Below are 25275 nucleotides of genomic sequence, written 5' to 3'. Positions count from 1 at the left end.
GGCATTAGCTGCACTGCTGCTCCCACCTCAGCATCCTCCAGGCAGGACCAGCTCCCTGTCCCAAGCCTGTGGAGAAAGAGCTCTGCTTGCTGCAGCTTTATAAATCAGCATCTTGTGCTGCCACTCCACCCCTCCCCTTCCAGGTCCAGCCCATCTTCTGTTTCACCTGGAGGAGGTGGAAAAATACCACAGTAATGGGCATGTGGGTTTCAGGTCAGATAGGTTCCAATTATTCCTTTGTAGTGTTTGCTCACAAGTAGGGAACAGGTATATTATTCATCTTGCTGGAAGCAAGGAGTTTCCTCCAGAGACTTTCCAGCTCTGGGTTCCCCTGGGGATCCCAGCTGTGCTGGGCTAAAGGAGGGCTCTGCACATTCTGTCTCACCTGCCCAGGTGATGATCTCTGTGCCTGAGGTCCCTGACAGTCAAATGCTGCCTCATCTGTGAGGGGATTTATCTCATCTGCTGGCAGGGATTTAATGGTGTGGTTCTCTTTGAAACTTCATGGCTTGGACTTCACTCTTAATCCTTGCCTTGTACTTCGTGTGTTTTCCACTCTCATGCTGAGCTGGAGAACTGAACTTCCTGGTGCTTTTACCTGAACAGCTCTTGGTTTGTCTTGCAGCAATTACCAGCTTGCAGGTAGGAGTGATAATGAGATTTGTGACACTTTTGGTATCTGCCTGGTCTCATCACTGAGGAGTAAATCTGCTTCTTCACCTCTGAGACTGAACTGATGAAAAGCTGAGTGAAACACAGGGAATGGTTTTCTGTATTTTAACATTATTTTGGAAAAGACTTATCTGCCATCCATCTGACCTGCTATTCATAATATTACAATCTTTAATCTCTGCTATTATACAAAATCTTTAGTACTGTGCAATCCATAAACTTTAAATCTATTTGAGATACTGTGTGGTGCCACTAATAAATGACTCAAATTTTGGTCAGAGATATGACGTGCTGATGGAGATAATCAATGCCAACTTTATCAAACCATAGGTAGAGGTTATTAGCAGAGGGAAAATCCAGAGGGACATCTATTACCTCAAAAGGAGCAGGAATTATTTATACTCAAATCATTTTCACAGAAATGTGAGTGTCAGCCCTCCTCAAGCTGCTCCCACTTCACAGTTTTGTGTGTTGGGCTTTTCCCATGGCATTCCTCAACCCTGGAGCGTTGTGCAAGGTGCAGGAGTGGGTCTGGAAAGGTTTCATGTTTGGTTTCTGCTGCTTGATGTACTCAGAGCTGGGTTTTGTCCTGGAATATCAACTTTTCCCAGTGTGAGTAAGACCAGGATGTATTGGCTATATCCAGGGAATTTGTGTTGTGTGACCCCAGCACTGAGATTCTCCCCTCTGTTCTGGGAATGACCCAGGGCAGGGTGATGGAGAAGAAATGGGAGCACATTTGACATCCAGCTGGACTGCTCAGGCTGGAATTTGGGGGATTTGAGAAGGGAAATGGCCTTGGAGGTGGGGAAATGCCTTCCAGGGATTTGCTCACATAACATGTGGGTAAAATCAGTGAGCTGCAAACTGTGAAACCCAGCACACATCACCCTTTTCCAGTTTTGAGCTGGGCACTGAGCTCTTAACTCAGAGCTGGATGGAAAACAAGGATCCTACAATCCACAGCTCCATCAAAACAACCACCGTGTGCTTTTCAGCAATGGTTTGTGATTCAGGACGTTTATCTGGGTCATTTGGGCAGTTTTTGTATTTGCCTTCCACAAACCTCGATGACTTTTGCCTGGGGAGGAATGTTAGAAATGCAAATGAGGGAAGTGTTTGGCAACAGAGCAGCAGGTAACCCTGCAGCACACGGGATATTTACCCTGACACCTCTGCCTGCTGAAGGACGAGCTCCGTGGCCAAGGAACCGAGCTGGGAAAGTCTCTGTGGCCAGTTCCACAGCTCAGGATTTACAGAGAATTTGCTGCTGGCAAAGCCCCTGCGTGGAGCTGCCAAGTTCAAAGGGCAAATTTGATGCTTAAATTCTGTGGCAAAAATTCCATTAAGTCTGTCAGCTGAAGGACTTTTTTCCAGCTAGTTACAAAGCAGGGATGAGGGGCACTGTAAAAAAGATAAATCTCTTGTTTTTGATGAGCCAGCACAAGGTGCCTGGACAGCTGGAATCCTCTTTGTCAGCTGGACTCACTTGTCATGACAAAATTTGTGTTTTGTCACCTGGCTGTGCTGATGAGGTCCCAGGAACAGAACCCAGATGTGAACCCAGGATGAATTTTTTGGGCAAGGGCTGCTCCACAACCAAATCCTGCTTGGCAAGACGTGGCATGTCCTGAGAGGAACATAGCTGAGGGATTGTCACGTGTGCTCCTGGTGTGGCACAACAGGCACAGCTGGGCCCTGCTGAGGGGCAGAACGAGTTTTTGCACTGTTCTAGTTACTAAAGATCAGCCTAGAAAAAATAACGTGGCCCTTCTGGATTATTGTGGCTCACGTTTATTAATTGGAATTAAGACCTGTTTGGATCTTATATGATAAAAAGGCAGCCAGGAGAGTGTTTGGATGTTATTTAGTACACATTTCTTAATGCATAGGGGCTAATCCCAGTGCTCAGATTGTCAAATTCCTTCAGGTTTCAGAAGTGTGACTGTTTGTGAAGCATTTTGGGGTAAGGGGATTCACTGCCCCTGCCTGATGAGCTTTGCTGTGTTGTTTACGTGTCTTGGGTGAAGCAGAACTTGCATGAGCGGCGGAAGGACCTGGAGGCGCAGACAGGGCGGTAAATCAATGCCAAGTTTTGCTAAAGTTTGTTTTAATTTGCTTAGATTTATGTAAATTCGCTTTTCGCAGCGCGGGCTGCACTTCCCGGCCTGGCCAGCAGAGGGCGCAGGACTCCCTGCGCTCAGCGATTCCCACGGTGATTCCCCAAAAATTCCCAAAAAATTCCCCAAATTCCCCAGAAACGAGCGCGACTCTGCCTTGGTGTCCCAGCACATCCCTGCCACCTCCCTGCACTGCTGCCCCAGCGCAGGAGGGATGCGGGGGAGCCGGAGGAGGCTCCAGGATGATGAGAAAATGAGGATTATTCACCTTTCTGCAGAAGAGACCGGGGGTGACATCACTGTGACATTCCTGTGCATGAAGTGAGCCCGCAGGAGGATGGGTCTGGAGTGACAGGACACCGGGGGGTGGCTTCAAACTGAAAGAGAGAAGGTTTGGATGGGGTATTGGGAATAAATTTTTCCCTGTGAGGTGGCACAGGGTGCCCAGAGCAGCTCTGGCTGCCCCTGGATCCCTGGAAATATCCAAGGCCAGGTTGGACATCGGGGTTTGGGACAGTGCAAAGTGTCCCTGCCATGGCAGGGGGTGGCACTGGATGGAATTGAAGGTCCTTTCCAACCCAAACCACACTGAGGTTCTGTGATTCTACAAGAAAAGAATTTATCCTGGGTGCATCCACCATCCAGGAGAGGAGTTTTGAGGGTTCCTTGTTTTTCTGCTGAGTGGAGAGCAAAACCCCCCTTCCCTCCAAGTGCTGAGTGTTAAATCCCACCTGTTTTTCTCCTTATTTTAACCCAAAGATGTTAAACCATAATTCAGAGGCCACAAGTAATGATCCAAGCACCAAAAATCTCCCAGGAGCCAAATTAAGACAAAGTTTAAGTGGTATTTGGACAGTGGTAATTTAGGAATTGCCTGTAAACCACCCCTTGTGTGAGCATTGAACATTCTGCTTTGAAAACTTCAATTTCTCTGTTTTTCTCCCTCCTAATTCCTTGTTTGCTGAGGGGTTTTTGGGGTTTTACAGCAATATTGGTCATTTTTTTGTGTGGAAAGCTGCTCATTCCAGTCATTTTCATGTGGGCCATCAAAAACCCATGTCTGTCTTTAATTTATAGATCAGAGTGGGCTGAGCTTGCTGCTGCCAGCCCAAAGAGAGTTCAAAAATCAGGATTTTCACAGTTCCTGTTAGAGGGAATATCACTGAGAATGAATTTTCTGTCAATGTTTTCTGTCTGTGAGGAAGAAAAAACAAATCACAAGGAAGTCACAGCATCTAGGACTTAAACTTCTTAATATTTTATCTTCCTGCTTCCTCAGGCTCCTAAATATGAACCATTACTGGATTCATATTGGTTTAAAGAACAGCAAAGAAAATTGATTTTCCTCCCTGTAACTTCCTGGGGCTTTTAGGAACAGCCAGGACTGGAAATTGGTGCAAAAACACAGAACTTCTTTCTTTAAATATGGTGATATTCCCAACATTTCATGATTTCTAAGAATTTGTAAATCCCAGTCTTTCAAACAGCTGTTATCTTGATGCTTTGATCATTTTTAGGTGAAAAAATAAAATATTTCTTTTTAAAATAGATGTGATGTGCAGCATAAGGAGCTCAGGGTGCCAGGCTGTGGTTTGCAGTCAGAATTTGCTGCTCCAGAACACACCCAGCCTGGAGAGTGGCAGAGGCAGGAATCCTTTGGGATGCAACCAGGAAAATGGGATGGGTAAAACAAGGATGTGAGTTTGGGCTTCTGTGCTGCTCAGTCTGGACACACAGGAAGAGAAAAATTGTTTTGTTTTAGGGGTGTGTTGACCCCAAAACACCTCTGCAAATCCAGGGGAGGAAGTGGCCAGGCCTGTAAAAGCCCAGGTATGTGTGATGTGTCCTGAGGCATCCCAGCATCACAGAATCCTGGGATCCTTGGGGTTCAAGGGGCCTTAAAGCTGATCCCATTGTCCCTGGAACACTCAGAGATATCTCCCCTGCCCCAGGCCCTTGGTGCTGTCTAGAAACAGCTGCTGGTACTCAGAAAATCATTCATGCCCAGGCTCTGGAAGAGTCAACATCCATTTTTCACCAAAAATCACTTTGAGCAAGCAAGAATTGCTTCCTAATTTCATGTGGAACCAGACTGGGTGTTACTTGGGAAAGATTTGGTTAGGAAATCTCAATTCTGTGTTTCTTTGGAGGTGTTTTTGTGTTGGGAAGCAGGTCAGTGAAATTGTGCAGCAATGTGACTGCACAAACAATTGGCAAAACTATTGGTAAAACAATTGAACGAAACTGAGCTTTATTTCACAAGGATTTGGTTAGAAAATCTCAGTTCTGTGGGTTTTTTGAGGTGTTTTTGTGATGGGAAGCAGGTCAGTGCAGCAATGTGACTGCATTTGGCAAAACTATTGCACCAAAGTGAGCTTATTTGGCAAGGATTTGGTTAGAAAATCTCAGTTCTGTGGTTTTTTGAGGGTATTTTTGACATGGAAAGCAGGTCAGTGACATTGTGCAGCAATGTGACTGCACAAACAATTGGCAAAACTATTGGTGAAACTATTGAACCAAACTGAGCTTTATTTGCCAAGGATTTGGTTAGAAAATCTCATTTCTGTAGTTTTTTGGGGATGTTTTTGAGATGGGAAGCAGGACAGTGGCATTGTGCAGCAACGTGGCTGCACAAACAATTGGCAAAACTATTGAACCAAACAGAGTTTGATTTGGCAAGGATTTGGTTATGAAATCTCAGTTCTGTGGTTTTTTGGATGTTTTTGTGATGGAAAGCAGGTCATGCAGCAATGTGGCTGCACAAACAATTGCCAAGTGCTTCAGCAGGACGAGACTGGCAGGATAATTCCCCCTGGAAGTGGCTGAGGTGCCAGAGCCAGATGTTTACCAGCTGCCTGACCTGGAAAGGGATTAATCCTGACTCAGTGGGGTGGATGTGGGTCACCCCAGCAGCATCCCCTGCCACCCTGCCGTGTCACCCTGCTGAACTTGTCACTTGGTCAGGGCACAGGTGCCCAGGGTTTCAGCTGGGAATGCCAAAATCCTGGCTCACAGCTTGCAACAGCTGCTGGCAGAGCCAGGCAGGGCTTGCAGGGGCTGGGACTGGCCCAGGGGTGGCTGGTGGCTCTGCCAGCCCCAGCCCTGGCACTGCCAGATCTGCAGGAGGAGGAAAAGTTAAAATGTCAGGGCTTGGAAAGGGTGCTGGGAATGGGTGGGAGAAGGAAGTGAGCCACGTTTAGGAATGATTGCTTTAAAGCTGTTTTTGTGGTTTTGCATTCCCAGAAAAGTGGGTGGATGCTGTGGAGCTGCTCCTGGAAGGCACCTATGGAAGCATTTCAAGAGAAGGCTGTTTCCCCCTTTTCTTTCATTTTCCTTTTTTTTTTAAATTATTTTTATTTATTTTTCTCATTTCCAAGCATTATCCTCACAGTGGAATTTCTGTTGGCTGCTTCCAAGGAAATGAAGGAAAACATTCTCCACTCAGCTCCTGGTACCTTCAGACAATCTGGATTTTATTTTTCATTTGTATTTCCTCCTGAAACTCCATCCTCTAGAAACACTAGAAATTCTATCCTCTTGAAATTAGGAATGGTCACATTTGTGCTCTTCAGCAAAATTCAGAGAAGGCTTCAGGGGTCTGAGAAAATAGTTCAAGGGGTTGCACAACTGGGCTGTGATCTGAGCTTGCAAACAGCATTTTCCCTGGAATTTGAGGATCACATGGGTTTGTTGCACAGCCCAGTGTGAAACCCTCCCTGCACTTGCACTCTGCCTGCTGCAGAAAATATTTGGGGTCAAGAAAAACTTGTTTCATGTTTGTCCAAGCCACAGAGGGGCTGGGCACATCTCCATGGTGGCTACCAGGGCATGCAAAGGTGCCAGAGCATCCTTTAACCCAGCTAAACCTGGCTCAGGTGCCACAGCCTGGGGTGGGACAGCAGAGCTTAAAGGTAAAATGGGGATGTGGAGAAAGGGCTGGAGAAAGTAGAATGAGAGCAAAAAATTCACAGGGAAATCCTCCCCTGCTTCTGCATGGCCAAACATTTTGGCTGGGAGCTCCAACTCATGCAGGAATCACATGGAACAGCTCCTGGCACTGGGGGAGGGAGGAGGTTTGGGTGCTGTGGGTCCCTACAGGCAGAGCTGAAGGGGTTAATGCCATTCCCTGGGAATTCCATTCCCTTGGAGTGCCAGCTCCCTCCCAGTGCCCTGGAAGGTGGCAGAGATGCCCCAGCCAGGTGTTTGCAGAGAGGAATTGCTCCCAGCCCTGCCCAGCAGTGCCAGCCTGAACTGGCCCCATCCAAATTCCCACCTCCCACTTTCAATCCTGAGCCCCTCGTGCTGCAGGAAAATCCAACCTCACCTTTCCCCTGCTTTCCTCCTGGGAAAATGCCCTTGACTGTGATTGGCACTGGGCATTGTTTGAGTGCTGAGAACCAGTCCAACCACCTGCTCCATGCACACCAGAATAAAGTCAGGTCAGTAAGAAACACATAAAGCTGCAGGCTTGGGGCTTGGCTAGCAAAGAATCCCCTGATTTTCAGTGTGCCTGGCTTTGGAGGTGGCTGAGGATAGTGTAGATTTTCTAAAGCTCTTCTACCCACAAAGAATGCAAAATTTTTAGCTGCAACGTGTTCAGTGTTTCCGAGCCTTGTTTCAGTGAAGCATTTTGAGTCAAACAGCCCTGAAATGTTAAAAAGAAAAGGTTAGCTGGGTTTAGATTTTCTCCCTGCAGTTCTTTTTTTTTAATACATCATGTCTGTGGGATCTGTTTTTACTGTGCTCAGCTCAGGGAAGATCACAGGTTTTTATTGTCATGGTTTAAAAGAAGCAATTTTAAATGCCCTTAGTGAGTGAGAAGTAACATCTGTGTTAGGATTGGGATTCTTTTCATCAGTAGGTTGAATTGGCAGAGGAGGTTGGGAGCATCATCTCCACTCTGCAGATAGAGAAGAGAGGCAGTGACCTGAGCAGGATCAGCCAGGGTCAGAATTGTGTCCCCTCCACATGTGACCCTCAACAGGACCCATGAAAGGATGAGCCCTGACTCTCCTTGCCTGATTTCTGTGTGCCCCTTGCCTGCTAAATTTGCTTAAGGGCTGCTGGGATGGGATGCAGCTCATCCAATTCACCTCTGCACTCATCACTCAGGTTGTCTTTGCAGGCAAGAGGAAGAAAGCAGCACCTCCAGCCAGAGTTCCAGAGTGGCAGCAGAGATGAGATGATAATTTGCCCTGTGGAGGCATCCTGTGCTCTGCCTGGGTAGAGGGAGAGCCCTGCAGATGGAAGAGCTGCAGGGCAGGCACACACTCCTGTCCTGAGGAGCAAATGCATAGGATGAGCCCAGATGACATAATTTCAATATTAAAACAGGCTTTGATTTGGTTTTTGTGTTCAGATGAGCCTGTGAGCTCCTTCCTGGGATCACATTTTTCTGGGAATTGAGCTTGTGCTGGTCACACTGATTTGCTGCAGAAATACTTGCAGTTAATGCTGACTTTGACTCAAAGAGGATCTGGCAAATCCCATCAAATTTTGCTCCAAGAGTCAAAATATTTTGAATGCATCAGGGGTGAGATGATTTGTGGAGAAGCTAAGGGTGAATGAAAGGCTCCCTGTGTGTCACCAAATCCATCTCTGTGTGTGAAGTTTTGTGATGAGTAAGTGAGTCTGTTGGGAGCTGAGAGCCAAAATAGAATCCCAGGCTGGTTTGGGATAGAAGGAACCTTAAAAATCATCTCAGCCCATCCCCTGCCCCTATCCCAGGCTGCTCCAGCCCGACCTTGGACACTTCCAGGGATGGGGCAGCCACAGATTTTCTGGCCACCCTATGCCAGGGCATCAGCACCCTCACAGGGAGGAATTTCTGAATATCCAAAATTAATCTGCTCTCCTTCAGCTTAAGGCTTTTGACAAGAGGGAAAACAAACAGAGTCCTTTTGGTGGTGGCTCTGGCCCGGGTGGTTCCCAGTGTGCATGAGACTTTTCCTGTCCTGAGACAAACACTGATGCTCCATGGCTTTGGAGGTGGAAGAGAGGAGCCAAAAGAGACCCAAATTACAGGAGATGCTCTGATCTTAATAAGGACTGTGAGGTCCAAAAAGTGTTTATGTTGTGGATAACCCTGGGGAGACATGGGAAAAGCAGGGGGCAACTGGGTGATCCTGTGAAATGAACTTTGTTGTGTTTCCCTTGCTGCAGAGCTCCCACACAGCCCAGGCACGGGGGTGCTGCAGTTCCAGCCTGGATGGTTTTTGGCTGCCAGTTTGGATGATTTTAAAGTGACTCTGACTGCAGGCCTGTGTTGGGTTGATGTGACCAGAAATGTGAATTCTGTCCCCATCTGCTGCAGCCGGGTGGGGCAGTGACCCTGATCTCCTGGCACACATTATCTGCTAATGGGCCAGCTTTAAACCAGCTGGGGCAATCATCTTTATCTTTCCCATGGCCCACCCTTCATCCAGGAGGTATCACCTGTCAATGGGCCATTGTTTAAAACTGGGTGTGGCAGTGATTCTTATCTCTGTGGGAGATATCTCCTGTTAATGGGCCATTGTTTAAAACTGGGTGGGGCAGTGATCTTTATCTCCTGGCACACATTATCTGCTAATGGGCCATCTTTAAACCAGCTGGGGCAATCATCTTTATCTTTCCCACAGCCCATCCTCCCTCCAGGAGATATCTCCTGTTCATGGCCATTGAGTCCCAGTGCATGACTGATAAAATTCCATCATCCCACTGGGAGATGCTCCAGCCAGGGGAGGAGCCAAGCCTTTCCTACCCAGATAGAAACTGAGATTTTGGACACCAAGGTACCTTCTTTCCACTGGATTCCAGAGGAAAACCAGACCTTTCCACATCATCCCTGGAGCTTCAGAGGAAAACTGCACCTTCTCCAGGAGCACTGCTCCAGCTGAACCACATCTGCCACTGCAGGAGGATGCAGCACCATGGAATGGGACTGCTGCCACCACCCTGACTGACTGACGGGTGTCAGCTTGGATTCTGACTCTGGCAGTGTTTGGGATTGTTCTTTGTAATACTGCATTTCTATTTTAATTTTCCTAGTAAAGAACTCTTATTGCTCATTCCCATATCTTTGCCTGAGAGCCCCTTAATTTCAAAATTATAATAATTTGGAGGAGGGGGGTTTACATTCTCCATTTCAAAGCTTAGCTTCTGCCTTTATTGGCAGACACCTGTCCTTCAAAGCAGGACAAACCCTTCCCAGGGCACTGTGAGGGGCTGGGCTGTCACAGGACAGGGATGGAGCTGCAGCTGGAGGGGATCTGGTCCCAGCAGTGCTGCTGCCTCCCAGCACTAATTGGTGTTTGCACAGCACTCTGCAAATAGGAGAGCAGTGCTGAAATGCAAATGATGAATTGGCTGGCTCCCAGCCTGCCTCTGGAGCTTGCCCTCCCTGCTAATGAGGCAGGCAGGCATTTGGGATGAGTGGGAAATATGGGATTGGATGAAACATTACAGTGGGCTCATTCCCCTTCAAAAGCAGCTGAGCTCAGAAAACTCTGAGGAGAGGAATGTGCAGCATTTTGGGACCCTGATTCCACAAAGGGCTCTAAAAGCCATGGAAACATGCCCTTGGTTAGTTCTGTGTGAGCTCTTGTTTCATGTTCAGTGTTTGAGTTTTCACCCTTGGTGCTGACATCCATTTAATTCTGGGGACGTGCACAGCTCAGTTACTGACCCAGGGATTCATTGGACATGAACCATGTGCTTCTCAGCTATGAGAAACTCCATCTTTATCTCCTTGTGATTGCTTGAAATTGCAGAGCAGCACAGAGAGTGCGGTGGGATGACTAAAAAAAGATCTAAAATGTGTATTATTGCTATTATTATTCCTCTGTCCTATGAAAACTGTAATCACAGCAAATGAAAATACATGAGGTAGTGTTTTCCTCCTTGGAAAGGAAGTCAGATACTTCAATATTTCATGTGCATAGAATAATACTTTGAATTTAGCTTTTCAGAACCCTGAAATTTACACTACTTGGCACTGGCTCCCCAGCACATAGGAGTTTAAGCTGATGCATCATTTGGAAGCACTCTTTAACATAATATATTTTAAGATTAATAATTTCAGAAGGGCATCCATTCAAGAGAGCAGCTCCTTGGAACAAGGTCTAGTTTTATCAGGTTACTGCACAAAATCAGCATTGCATTTAGATATTGCTGTCTTGCAATATCCCTGAAGGATTTTATTCAGCTACTGATGTGATACTACAAAATGAGCATAATTTTGCCACCATGTGAAACTAAACAGCAGAAAGGAGGAATTATATGCAATGCTAGCAGGAAACAAAGGCTGGAACACAGCAGTGAAACAGTTTTGCAAAGTTCAGAAAAAGAAAATTGCATCATAAAGAAAATAAGGCTTAATAAATTACCACTCCTGTGGGAATTGTCCTGTACTCTGAGCAGTAATTCTGGGTATTTCTTCTCATCAGGATGATGAATGGGCTGGTTCTGCCTAAGGGAGCGTGTTTAAGCACAAGGTAAGCACTAAAAATGAAAGCTCTGTGTTTCTGCAGCTGCCCTTTGTGAAATTGGCTTCTCTGAGGAAGAGGCAGAAATTAGGGTGGTTCCAAAGGAAGTGGAATAAAGCAGTTTCATGTTGATCCATCAGAGACAGAGATTATCCCTGGAGAAGTCCCTGGCTTGTGCCAAATCACCTCACCACCTCAGGCACTGGATTGTGGATTCAAATTAAAAGCCAGGAGCTCTCCAGCCTCCCGCAGGAGGTGTCAGCAGCAAACCCTCCCAGGCAGGGACAGCGAGCTGGAAATCAATTCCTGGTGTTGCTGAGTCCCTTTTCTGCAGCAGCAGGTGGCACCTGCAGGGCTGGCAGCCCCAAGGCTCTGGATCAGCTCCTGGTTCCACCTGCCTGGCTTCCTCTGGGGCTGACTCAGAGCCCAAGGAGTTTCAGTCCAGTTTCTATTTTAAGTTGCTACACGCTGCTGGTTCCTCCTGAGAGGGGCTGGATCTCGTAGCTGATAACATCCCTGACATCTCCAGGGTGATCTGTGGGGTGCAGGGTGGCAGCAGAATAAAAACCCCCAGCTTGGGCTGCAGAAAATGGGTGAAGGCTGAGCAGTGCCCAGATCCTGGGGGTCAGTAACTCCATTTCCCCAATTCCCATCCTTTTTGGGGGTGTTCTATCTGACATAATTTTTCTTTTTCAGTTTCTAGACTGTTGAACACTTTTCAGCTGGAAGAGAAATCACACACAGGTGCTGTGACCCTACAAATGCTGCAATGAGTTCACAGATACATCTGCAGCCACAGCAAGCCTGAATATGGGTTTAATTTTGTGCATTTCCCCTGGATTTTTGTTCCAGCAAAAGCCTGGCTGTGGCACTGGGTGTGCTGTGCTTTCACTTCACATCACAGCCCTGGTTGTGATGGATTCCTTTGGTTTTGTGAGTGTGTGGGGTTTGTTGCATTACAGAGCTTGTTTAGGGAGATAATCCACTTATCAGGCCAAGAACACCTTCTCTCCCTACCAGACAACAAATTATTTCTTCCCTTTCTGAAGGAGATAAAAAGGGATATCCTAACCCAGAGGAGCAGGGTTCTGGCATGGGGCTGGCAGGATCAGAAACAAAAGGAAGAGAAGGGAGAAGAAAAACACCTTTGCTGAAGAATGGCTGCAAAATCTGAGTGATTTACTGCAGCAACTCATTCATCAGGGGAATTTGGCCTTGCCTCACTCTAATCTAAATTGAATCTAATTTAGATTCCAAGCAAGGGATGGGAATCCTTTCCTGAACCAAAACAAGCCTTGCCACCTCCTACCTTTTCATTACTCACTCCTTAATTTGTTTGGGTTTGTTATGTAGGACACTCAGGAAGAATAGCTTAAAGCTGTGAGTGCTGGGCTGGATCTGGTGTTATAATCTCTGCTTTACTGCACACAGGGTTGATTTTTGATTCAGTTTTGATGCAGGGTTGGTTCCATGCCTTTGCCTGGGGCCCCCAGGAAGCAGGGTGTGAATATCTTCCTTTTTTTTCTTGAGTGCTGAACTGCCTGGGGGGGAACACTGGAGCCTGGGGCTCAAACAGCTTCTGGTTTTTCATTAAAAATCAGCTCTGCTCATGCAGAACCATTAATCAGAACCATCAGGCAGAACCTTCCTGGGAGGAGGGACTGGAGGATGGTTCTCTCCACCTTTGGGGTGTCCTGCCCTCTGACCTACTTTCAGTTCTTGCTTTATAAGTCAATAAACAGCAAATCTCGGCCTCCCAGCCTGTGCATGTCTGGGAATGGCATCATCCCTTCCCCGGAGCTTGCCAGGGCTGCCAGCACCTGCACTGGGCTCAGGGCAGTGAAAAATCCTGATCCAGGGCTCTCTTGCTGCTAAAAATGTATGCCACCTTTTTTCCTGAGCCTGTTTCTTGGGGAAAGATGAGATTTGGGAATTTTTGGGGTGTTGATTCCAGCAAGGCTTCTGTAACCTGGAGTCTGTCAGGGCTGCCTTGGATCATGCCCAAACCATGGTGCTGCCCCCTCATTTTTGAATTCCAGGCTTGACTCTTTGCTTCTCTGTGCCTTCCCTGCCTCCTTCCTGGAAATCCATCTCAGTTCTGAGGTGTTTGCCTCCCTGGGAATTCTCTGCTGCCTGCAGGGATCTCCTGTGACCCCGTGGGGATTTGCTCCATGCTCTGGTCACTGTCTCAGTGCCATAAATCCTGTCACACCCACAGACATCATTCCCATTAGATTAATTTGTCTCCTACTGGCTGTGAACAAAACCTTGGGCTGTGCAGGTTGTTAAACCTCAAGGATAAAGGGGTGGATTGCAAATTCAAGACTTGGGAAAAATCCTAAAACCCTGCCTGCAAGCAGTGAGGGAGAAATAGGAAAATGGGGGAAATGAGCTCAACAGGGATGTGAGAGTGGCTTGGATTTTGGGGTATCAGGATTCCTCTGGAGAATTTGCTGGAAGAAAAAACAAATTATCCATTTCCCTGCAGAAATTGATAGAAAAGGTTGGACACCCCCAGAGCATGCAGGTCGTGTGTTTGGAGCCCTGGCTGGAGTGGGGTTTGTGCCATCCCTGCCCCATTTCAGAGCTGCCTGCTCATGGCAAATATTCCCAGCCACGTGAGGCAGGTGGGGGATGAATCCCAGGCAGCTGTGATGGAGCAGGGCTTGTGGCAATGCTGCTTCCTGCAGCTGCACCCAAAACAAAAACCTCTAGCACATGTCAGCAGCTCCAGACAAGGCTGGGGAGCTTTGCTGGGGTTCAGGAGGAAATTCCAGTGGAATCAAGGCTGGCTTGACCTCATTAGAGATGTGCAGGCATCTCTTTTAAAACCCAAATATCTCCTTTAAAACCCAAACAACTCCCTTGCCAAAAAACTTTCCTTGTAGCCAGGTGAGTGTTGGGCTCTGCTGTTCACACCTCCAGGCACTTCTCCTGAGCAGGAATTCTCTCTTCTCCCACAGCCTGCTTCAGTCACCCTCTCCCTCCTGCTTTCCTCTCCTCTCTGCAGCTGCTCAGCTCTTGGATGCAGTTTGGCACATCCAATCTGGTGGCACTGTCGTTTGGAGCTCAAGGCAATTTGCATTTTGGTGTTCAGGGAGATTTTTTGGGAATGTAGAGCCAGCCCATGAAATATGAGCTGGTGGAATCAAAACTGAATTATGCTTTTCAAATTGTTAATAATTACATTGAAAGGACCTGCGTAAATTACTATTTTTTCAAGAAAGAGGTTTGAAATTAGCTCTAAAAGATGAGGAATTATGAACTAGCAATGTTTTCCTGCTGTGATTTTTGCAGGCACTTTCCATGGTTCAGTCTGAGATCTACCTTTCCAAGTGAGCTGAGCTCTGTTTTTTGGTTTTTTGGTTTGTTTTTGTTTTTTTCTGGGACAGATTTTCCATGGGATCAGGAAATGCTGCCACTGCCAGAGTGAGCAGATCCCTTTGGTGGCAATGTCAATACTTGGAGCAAAACCAGGACAAGACAAGGAGGCAGCTCCTGCTCACAGCTTTATCTGTCCTGTGTGAACCTCCTGAGGCAGCAATTTGGCTTTGGAGACTAAAATAACCCACAGGAGGATCCATATTCTGCTGGAAATGCTCCTGGCTGCAGCAGGTTTTCCTGAAAAACCTCAGCCTGAGTTTGGGGTCATGCCATGGATTCCCAGACTTGGGGTCAGCCTTGCTCCATTCCATGCTGACTGAGAGTCATGGGATGTTTTTCAAGCTGCCTAATGAGCAAATTTTTTTTGCTGGAAAATACTAAATTAGCAGGACATGGAGCCAGCTTGTAGGGAATTGTGGCTATTTGCATATTTAATAACCTGCAAATCATGAAATGCAGGTGATTTGATGGGAAGAGGATGAAAACCACAATGAAACACACTGCCAAGAGGAAAACTGATTTCAGTGCTGGAACCCAGCTGGTCAAAGTTAAAAAAAAATAAAGTTTTCAGTACACTAAAGCACTCAGATGCTCCCTGCTGTGTGCTGGCTCCTGTCTGCTCCAGGAGTGTGTTCCAGGGTGGGGAAGAGCCCATAAAGCTCTGCCTAGAAAGGGAAATGAGGTGAGGAGGTTTTGCTGAGCCAGGTGAATGAGGGAAGGGGGAAGGTTCCTATTGCTGAAGCAGCTCTGGCGTGGTCATGGGGCAGCACTGGAGGAATGGGGTCAGTGTGGGGGTGGAGGTGCCATAAACTGGTCATTACAGCAGGAAATGGGAAGTGCAGGGCCCTCACCCCAAGCCCAGGTTTAATGTGTGGCCTTGAGCAAATCACCTCGCCTGGATTTACCCCACTCTTCCTCCTGGGAGGGAGGGTTTGACACTCTGTGGGTTCAGGAGATAAAGGAATTAATTATTTTATGGATGGATGTGCACACAGTGCCCACAGAAGGAGGAGCAGCACTGACCCTGCTTGTCTGTGTTGTCCCTATATCCCAAATTCAGCATTTATTGACCCTCCTTGTCTGTATTGTCCCCTATATCCCAAATTCAGTATTAATTGACCCTCCTTGTCTGTGTTGTCCCTACATCTCAAATTCAATATTTATAGACTCCAGAGTAGCTGGGAAAGGAAAATCATCCTTAATACTCTTAATACTTAATACCCTTTATTCCAGCTGAGGAGCTCTCTGGCATTTTAGTGGAAGCACATTTCCCTGTAAATTGAGATGAGCTCCCAGCTTTTCTTGAGGATGTGTGAAGTTTTATTGCTGCTGTCTCAGAAATGGCTTCAGAGCAGGCACTAATGTGCTTTATTGCCTCAGCTGTCACAGAAACCCCCACTGTTGATATTTACTTGTGTGCTGTTGCCCTGAGATGCTGGGAAAGGGTGGTGATGCCTGTGGTAGGTGGAAAAAAAGGCTTGTTATAAAACACTTCACTTCTTGGGAAGAGCCATTCCTTGTCTGATTTTCATCAGGAGGGGGAGGAAGGGCTTTTGCCAGGGCAGGGAGTTCCCTCTGTGCTGGAGCACCTGCACAAGGGTTCCTGCAGGGGATGGGAACCTGATCCTGCCAGACAAACAGATCTCACTGTGCATTGCCTGAGTGCTCTCCTCTCTGGGTCATTGCTTGGCTCTTTTTGGGATGGCCTTTCTGCCATTAAGCTTGTGTTCTTTAGAGAAAAAGGTCTTTTTTTTTTTGTTCAAACACATTTATGACAAGAGCTGGACACCTCCCCAGGCTTTTCTCACCATCCCTGAGGGTTCTGAGCTCTGCCTCCCTCAGCCTCCCAGTATTGCTCTGCTGACCCTGTGCAGAAAATCCCCAATAATACCAAATATCAGAGGATTTCCAATGAAAACAGCCCTTCCAGAAATCTTTGTAATCAAGGATTATTTGCATGAAGGAAGTCTGAATGAGGTGCTGTGATGTGCTGTGAGCATCCTGAGTGCAGGAATGGTCAGAATCCAGTGGCTGTGTGTATTGCCATTGGAATGGGAATGGCTGTGCTCACACCTGTGACCCTTCACCTCCTTCTTCCTGGGCATTCCTGGGCTCTGGATGCTCCCAATGTTCCCATTTCTATAGAAGAGCTTTAGTCAGTGTGAATGTATTTCATTGTGCTATGACATCCTCTTGGCTCCTTGTCAAAGCCCAGCTGTTATCACTGGCTGATTGTACCTGCACAAGGATCCTCTGGTGCTGAATCTGCACAAACAGGGAAGAAGAAGAGATTAGAGCCCAAATGGTTTCCATTTTGAACATTCAAATGCATGCACTAGAATAAAGAAAATGTTTGAAAGTAGCAGAGAAAATTCATTCTCTCAGGAGAGCACAAACAAAAACTTTTTTTTTTCCTCCCCATTAGTTGGAATTTTTGCTCATAATAAAATCTTTCTGGGAGCATGGTGCTGATATTCTGCATTTCTGTGTGTGTGGGGTGATCAGGACTGACCCTCACAGTGTCCATATTTCCTGGAGCACCTCCACCACCAGAAGGAAGCTCCACTTTTCCAAAGTACCACCCAAAAAGGTGCTTTTGGTGCTGTTAATTTTGGGGCAGGGCAGGCAATCACAGCACCATGAGTGCCAGGAAGGCTCCTGCATCCCTTAATTCATCCCCCACACATCGCTGGCAGCTGGCACCAGTTTTTAATCACGGCCAAAGCAGCGGCTGGAGCTGCTGTCCTGGTTCCTGCTGCCCTTGAATCAGCAGCCTGGTGACCTGCAGGCAGCTCCTGGATGCTGAATCTGCCCTGGGGATGCTCTGCTGGGGAACGGAGCTGTTCCCCAGAAAACCATTCCTGCCGGAGGGAGCGAGGCAAACTCTCAGAGAAGGGCAGGGTGGGTGTTGGGTGCCAGGGTTCAGCTGCAGAGGAATTTCTGCATCCCTCCTGCTTTTATTGTGCCGTAGAAATCTAATCCTGAAGGTTGCTCAGAGATGATGATGCATCACTTAAGTCCTTTATGGCCAGATGCTTTTAGAATGTGTCAGAGCTCTTCTGTTGCAGACATTTCTTGGCTTTGCTAAACTGAGAAGAAGCTCAAATCTTTGGCCTGAAAGAGTAGAATTTGCATTTCCTCACCACATATTAATTACTACAGCTCATTAGTTGCCATGTAATGTAGATTTGCAGCCCCAATTCATTCTTTTTTTCAAGAGAATTGATGTATTTCTGTAGCTTTTCACAGCTGGGGGAAAGGTGTGATGCAGACCTCAGCTGTCTGTAGATAAATTGAAGAGAGTTTTCCTAGAGAAGAGATTTCCAGCTCCTGATTTTCATCAGGAGGGGGAGGAAGGGCTTTTGCCAGGGCAGGGAGTTCCCTCTGTGCTGGAGCACCTGCACAAGGGTTCCTGCAGGGGATGGGAACCTGATCCTGCCAGACAAACAGATCTCACTGTGCACTGCCTGAGTGCTCTCCTCTCTGGGTCATTGCTTGGCTCTTTTTGGGATGGCCTTTCTGCCATAAAGCTTTTGTGTTCTAGAGAAAAATGTCTTTTTTTTTTTTTTTTTTTTTTGTTCAAACACATTTGTGACAAGAGCTGACACCTCCCCAGGCTTTTCTCACCATCCCTGAGGGTTCTGAGCTCTGCCTCCCTCAGCCTCCCAGTATTGCTCTGCTGACCCTGTGCAGAAAATCCCCAATAATATCAAATATCAGAGGATTTCCAGTGAAAACTGCTCTTCCAGAAATCTTTGTCACTGAGATCTCGGTCAGTAAATGCTGGATTCAGAAAGGCTGTGCTGAGCATTCATCCCGGGGTGTGTGGGGGTTTTTGGGGGGTCTCTGGTGAGCAGCAGTGACCCCAGAGGGGCCAGGGCAGCCCGAGGGCACAGCGCTATCTGCCGGGAATGCGGGGGAAAACACACACAGCATTCCCCCTTCAAACCTCTTCCCTGAGGATATTTAGGAACGGAAACCTTCTGTGGATATGAATCCTTTATTTATTTATTAATTTATTTATTTTTTCCTAACTGTTTCTTTGTATAAAGTTAATTAAACAACCACTAAAAGAAACGAACTGTAGCAGAATACCCAACCAGGAGGAGGTGCTGAAGTGCCAGCAAGGAATTCACTTTGGAAAGTTGGTGTTTTGGGGAAAGAAAAGGTTATTTTACAGATTCATGGCTTTGGGTTACTTCTGCTGTTTTACACAACACCTTTAAATATGAGCAGGGAGATGTTCTTCACTGTCAGAAAGCAAAATACCCTTTAATTCAGTCATATTTAATATGGGAAAATGTTCCTCCTTCTTCCTCCTTCCTTCTTCTTCCTTCCTCATCCTTCTCTTCTGTAGTGTCTAATTTATTATCCATGTGTTTGTCATTTTAGGTGAAAAATGCTGACCATGTGCTATGAGGAGGACAAAGGTGGGAACCCACAGATGGTGGCAAAACAGAGCCAAAACCCAAAACAAAATTCTGTTTTATAATGGGGGATTTGACTGTGCTAAGCAATAAGGGGCATCCAACCAAAAATGTCCATTACAAAATCTCCTGGTCTTTCAAGGGATGTGGGAATGATTTGTGACAGCTGGGAGTAGATTCAACTTTATTTCCTTTATTCATGTTTAAGGAAAAGCAGCAGCCAAGGTAAGACAGCAACATTTGCTGAACAAGCTTTCCTCCCCAAAAACACAATCCTCACAGAGAGCTGCAATAATTGATGCACTTGTGTGTTTTACAAGCTGTGAGAATCCCGAAATTAAATGGGCAGCTGTGAATGAATATGTGTGGCAACCTGACACGCTAATGGGTTTTATCCAGCTGAGGTGAACGAGCGGGGGAGAGGCCTAAAAGCAAATCTGTGGAAGTGCCACCTCATTAGGCTGGGATGGGTGAAACAGCCCTTCAGTTCCAGCACACAAAGGCTTCCCTCTGTGCACAGCCACTGTCTGATTTTCTTGGCATCCAGTCCCAGAAAACAATGCCCAAAAGCACCTGGAGTGACACCAGGGCTTAGAATTTCCAGGATGTTTGCAGTAACACGCCTCCAAATGTGGCCTGAATTAAAGATCTGGGGGGGTAAAAAAAATATTTTTTAAAAATTTTATTGCTGACCACAATATGCAGGAATGTGCTTTTTGCTTTTACTGGAGTGGAAGGGGAAATTTCAGGCCAGCCTTCAGTGTGGCTGCTGTTCCAAGGAATCCCTGACCCCTCTGTGCATGCGCAGGCTCTGCCTCTGAGGCTGCTCCTGATGGGAGGAGGCATTTCCCTGCCTCTGGAAGGGAATGGATGCTCTGGGGATGCTCTCACACAGGGCAGGGAATGCTCACACACAGGGCAGGCTGCTCTGGAGGGCAGGGAATGATTTGGGAATGCTCACACACAAGGCAGGCTCTGGAAGGCAGAGAATGATTTGGGAATGCTCACACACAGGGCTGGCTCTGGAAGGCAGAGAATGATTTGGGAATGCTCACACACAGGGCTGGCTCTGGAAGGCAGGGAATACTCTGGGAATGCTCAGATACAGGGAATGAATGCTCTGGGGATGCTCACACACAGGGCAGGGAATACTCTGGGAATGTTCAGATACAGGGAATTAATGCTCTGGGAATGCTCTCACACAGGGGCAGCCCCTTCTTGCTCACACAGGGAGGGCTCACTGAAATCCAGCCCCTCTGTTTCTCTGCCCTGATGGAAAACCAGCCCTCAGAGCCAAGGATAAACAGAGGAGGCTGAACACGGCTGGGTTTTGTCTGGGAGAGGAGGATGTGACTGGTGGGCCCTCGGGGGAAGCAGGGAGGGAGAGCAGTAAATCAAGGACAAGCTCCATCTGTGTCTAATGGAGAGAGGTCCTGCAGGGTGTGTGTGACAGAAATCACAGGGGCTGCTCAGGGTGGAGCAGAGATTCTGGGGGTATTCACATTGTTACACTCCATGGGGAGGTAGATTGGCAAAAAAAAAAAATAAATAAAAGAAGGTGCAACACAAATGTAGGCAAGGTTTTTGTGTGAGGGAGCACACAGGGCAGCAGAGGCACTCTGGGGACCTGCATCTTAAGGCATTAATGAGGATCTGCCCTCTGGAATATTGGCTGGGAAGGGGCTGGTGCAGATTGAATCCCCAGCACAGCTCAGTGCACCGCTGGAAATGAAGGTGCAAAGGTGTGTGAAGAGCAAGGCTGGAGTTGCCTCCAGTTTAGAACACTCAGAGGATCCAGCTGTTGGCAGGTACATGGGGAACTCATTTTAAACCTCGAGTGTGAAAAGAGAAACCTGAATGAGCCTTTCTAACCCCCCCAGGCAACCAGAAAACAACCAGAGCAGCCCTCCCTTGCTTTGGAACTGTGTCACACGGATGCTGGAGTGAGTGGGAAGATGCCTACACCTATTAAATCCAACATCTCTAAATTAGAATTCACTGTCCTTTGCTCCTCTGCAAAGCCCTGCTGGTTTCATCCAGGCTGGAAGCTGCTGGTGGGGAGCAGAGCAGAGTGAGGAGCACAGGGGGGGTCTCATTTTGGGGCTGGGGGTGCAGGGTGGCTGTCAGAGCCCTGCAGGGTGGCAGCAGCTGTGGTGCTCTGCCCTGGAGCAGGGAGGGGCTGGCTGATGTGATGGGATGGCAGAGGAGCTGCCAGACACGCAGGGCTCAGCTCCCACTGCCCTGTCCCAGCCTCAGGGACCCTGGCAGGGAGGGATTAGTGGGGGCAGGGTGCTGAAATTATTTTTATCTCCTCGTCTTGTTGTGCCTATGCACAAGTGCCAGCCTTTTCAGCCTTTTTTTTTTTTTTTTCTTTTTTTTTTTTTTTTTCTCCTGTGAAGCATTAACTGGGTGGGTTGCCATAGCAACTCCTGCATGATAAGTTGGGCTGCTTCTTGCAGAGATTTCTCCCTCGACAGTCAAGATTTCTCTTTCTCTCAGCCCTGCATCCCCTTCCTCCATTTCCATTAGAGTGCCAGTGCCATAAAAACCCCCCTGCCCTCCATCCAGCTGGGTCAGGGCAGCAAGGAGCAGCCTGTGCATCATCCTGGTGTGGGATGGGGATGGAAGAATCCCTGCTCTCCATCCCTTGTGCAGGGCTCAGGTTTGGAACAGGCTCCCAGTGTGACATCCCAGTTATTTGCAAGTGCTCCTGAAGAGGGCAGGGAGGTGTTTGTTGCTTGTTCTGAGCAGGCACGGGGTGACACTGGAGTGGTTCCAGAGAAGCCCAGATTGTAGCAGGAGTGAAAGGATGTTATCCTTTCATTCAGGCTCTCTGAGAGAGCCCAGAGCAGTTTGCTTTGAAAACAAAACCCAGCACAGCTTGTGGCAGGTTAAGAAACTGGATGGACTGCAGGAATTTATTCCTAATTCACCTTGGGTCTTGTCTGAGGTACACGAGGCAGGCTCCAGGTGAAAAATCACAGGTGAAGAATAAATTTATCCAGAGCTGGGGAAGAGGGTGTGACCTCCCTTACCTGTAACATTTCATCTCAAAATCCACCCAAATCCAAGGCCAGTTTCACCAGACGTTTTCTTCACCTCAGGGCCTCATTTCCCTTCTTTAAATAGCAGCTACAATGCTGGTCTGGAATGAAGTAATTGAGGTTGGTACATGAGTGATTCTGAGGGAAAACTCATTACTTTTTCAGGATGTTTGTTTGCACTGTAATTTGAATTGTTGGGCAGGCAGGTTCTGGGGTGCCTGGGGTTAGAGGAGAAAAGGCTTTTGTTTCCACCAGGCAGGAGCAGAAGGGGCTGGGGGGTCAGTCAGTGACTCTGACTGAGTCAGTGTGGTGGAGCTGCTGCTTCCTCTTCATCCTGTTGGCCCCTGAGTCTCATCCCTGGCAGGATTGTCTGTAATAGATGTAATTAGAGCAGCAGCACAAACAGTGCAGCCCTGCTGATCCCTGCTCTGTGCTCTGGCAGGGCACCTGGCTGCCCAGGAATAACTCTGATTTCCATGGTGCTTTGTGGAACAGGTGGCTGTCAAACAAGAGCCAGGGATGTTGTCCAGCAGCTCCTGTGGCTATAAAAAACCCACCCCAGCACTCTGTGCTGTGCATGGGATGGATTGTTCCAGAAGGGTTGGGAGCAAATCCTTGTGGCTTAACCTGCCCTTCCCTTTGTGCTGTTGTGATGATGACAAGGGGACAAAAGGATCAATGTCCTTCATGCAGCTCTGGGTATCACTTTTGCTGTTCTGTCTTCCCAGGGAGAAAATCATATTTTGAACTTCTATATCCATGATGGATGACTTCTAAGGGGGGGATTGGAATTGTGGTGCTGGCATCAGTTGGTCTCCCTGGCCACACCTGCCTCCTGCAGCTACATTAAATAGGTTTATTTTCTTTTGGTGGGTTGTTAGAAGAGTGCACAGGAGCCCAGAGAAGGCTGGGAGCAGAGGGGACAGCAAGGACAACCTGACAGCCAGTCCCTGCTGGAATACTTCAGGCTGCAAAGGTTTGGGGATTGCCAGGCAGCTGTGGCTGCAGCAGGGCAGAGCAGAGGGGCAGAAGGAGGCCCAGGAGGGATCCTGAGCTGGGAATGACTGGGAGCAGCCACCAGAGCCCATGCAGGGTGACGTGCAGGCAGCTGCTGCAGATGATGGATGCAGCCTGCTGACACAAACACAATTAGCTGATGTCTAGGAAAAGTGTTGGCTTTGTCCTGTGCCTGCTTCACTCCAGCACTGCAGGGACCTGATCTCATGTGTGTGTCCCTGTGGCCACCCCTGGAGGCCACAGAGCTGTGACAGTGGCCACCACTGGCAGTGTGTGCCCAGCTGAGAGCCCATGTTCTGCTGAAACTGATTTTTCTGCTGGCTGCAAACATTTCTGGCTGGGTCTGGCCACCTGCACGCTGAGTTTTGGCACTGCCAGTCACTCCTGTGTCATTCTCTGATGGGGCTGGTCAGGTTTAACCCAATGGATTGTGCTGTGCATGGAGCTGCAGGTGCTTTAAAAGGAGCACAATGGAACAAATGCTTCATTTCCCCCTCTCTATCCACTGTGACCTTCAAAGCTGGAGGAGCCCTCCAGGGCATGGTGGCCCCTGTCCAAGGAGAGAAAGCCCAGCCTGCTGCTGGCATTAAATTCCCTGGAATCAGGCAGGAACATGAGGCAAGAGGATTTCCCAGTATTTCCAACTGTGACCTTCGGAGCTGTGCAAATATAAGCATTAAACTTATTAGCAGCAGAGGCCTTTCTGTGACCCTGCAGGGATAACTCCCCCCATTTCCCCCCCGCCCCTTGGCTTTTTTTGGAGGCAGAACAGTGATGCTGATCTGTTGAGACAGGACAAGGAGCGAGGGGTACAAATGGAAGGAAGGGAAATTCAGATTTTGGGAAGAAATGCTTTGCTGTGAGGGTGGGGACAGCGCGTCCAGAGAGGCTGTGGCTGCCCTGGACATGCTCAAATGTTGGATGTGGCTTGGTGGGAGTTGTCCCTGCACATGGCAGGGGGTGGGACTGGCTGAGCTTTGAGGTCCATTCCAAAGCCTGAACACTCCCCGATTATGTGACATCCTCTGTGCGATGTCCCCAGCCAAGCTGGGCGCTGCCCGCGGGACCACCGGAGCCCCAGGCTGCTTGTGCTGAGCCGGGAGGAGCCGGCGCGCCCGGGCCGGGGGAGGCGGCCGCGCATGTGCCGCCCGTGCCCCCCGCCCGGGCTGCTCCAGCATCCCCGGCATCATCCCCGGCATCATCCCCGGCATCATCCCCGGCATCCTCCTCAGCATCCTCCTCAGCATCCTCCTCAGCATCCTCCCCGCCGAGCGCTGCGCCCCGCAGCCCGCGCAACAAAAGCGCCGCGGCCGCGCCCCGCGGAGCCGCTCCCGGTGCGGGGCACCTGCTGCTGCTGCTGCTGCTGATCCAGCGGTGCTGCTGCTGCTGATCCAGAGGTGCTGCAGCTGCTGCTGCTGCTGATCCAGCCCTGCTCCCGCTCCGCTCCGCCCGCGCCCTGCGCAGCGCCGGCCGCGCCCGCGGAGCCCCGGAGGCGGCGGAGGCGGCGGAGCTGCCCGGGCTCGGGCTGTGTCCGGGGCTGGAGCTGTGTCCGGGGCTGGAGCTGTGACCGGGCTCGGGCTCTGTCCGTGGTGCTGCCGCCCCCGCGGCCGAGCGCAGCCCCCGGACCGCGCCCGCCGCCCGGCATCCTGTTGCGCCGGGAGCGCGGCGAGCGGGGGAAGAGCATCCGAGCATCCGAGCATCCCATCATCCGAGCATCCCATCATCCCAGCATCCCAGCACCGGAGCGCCCGAGCATCCCAGCATCCAGCCGAGGAGCCCGAGCGCGGCCCGGCTCGGAACAATGGCTGCGCTGCCGCGGCTGCTCTGCGCGCCCGCGCTCGCCCTGCTGCTCTGGGGTAGGTGCTCCGTCCCCTCTCCCGCCCCAGCTCCGGGGTTTGCCGCTGGCAGGATGCTGCTGGGAAGAAGGGAGGATGCTCCCTTGCAGCCTGCCCTCCTGATGGGTTTTTTGTTGTCGGGAGAAGGGAATTACGCTCGTGCAGAGTTGGTGTGAGCGTGAGGGAGTGAATGCGAGCGAGGAAAACACCTCAGCGCCGAGCACAAAGCATGTGCTGGTCGCTCACTGTTTGCTGTTGGTCTGGGGTTTGCAGTGTAATTTAACATCCAGTTGCCTCGGGGAGGGTGTGCA

At 48.9% G+C, this 25275-nt stretch overlaps 1 protein-coding gene across 4 annotated transcripts in view; it reads left to right on the top strand.

Moving 5' to 3' along the window:
• Nucleotides 1-520: 520 nt before the first annotated feature.
• The window catches only part of SCN3B (sodium voltage-gated channel beta subunit 3), a 31930-nt gene continuing 7175 nt past the window's right edge, over nucleotides 521-25275 (top strand). Inside the window, exons 1-2 of one of the 4 annotated variants that reach the window (XM_079326950.1) lie at nucleotides 521-642; nucleotides 11219-11266. Coding sequence is in view for 2 of the 4 variants with exons in the window: in XM_079326948.1 (XP_079183074.1) it covers nucleotides 24931-24985 (55 nt within the window). In the remaining 2 variants the exon portion in view is untranslated. Of the gene's footprint in view, nucleotides 643-11218; nucleotides 11267-19223; nucleotides 19294-23419; nucleotides 24986-25275 lie in introns of those variants that run through there. The other 3 variants (XM_079326948.1, XM_079326949.1, XM_079326951.1) reach the window with 3 other exon arrangements.

This window comes from Erithacus rubecula (assembly GCF_903797595.1).
Source record: "Erithacus rubecula genome assembly, chromosome: 25".
NCBI classification, from domain to species: Eukaryota; Metazoa; Chordata; class Aves; order Passeriformes; family Muscicapidae; genus Erithacus; species Erithacus rubecula.
Note: the sequence above shows the minus strand (reverse complement) of the source record. Positions and strands in the feature narration are given on the sequence as shown.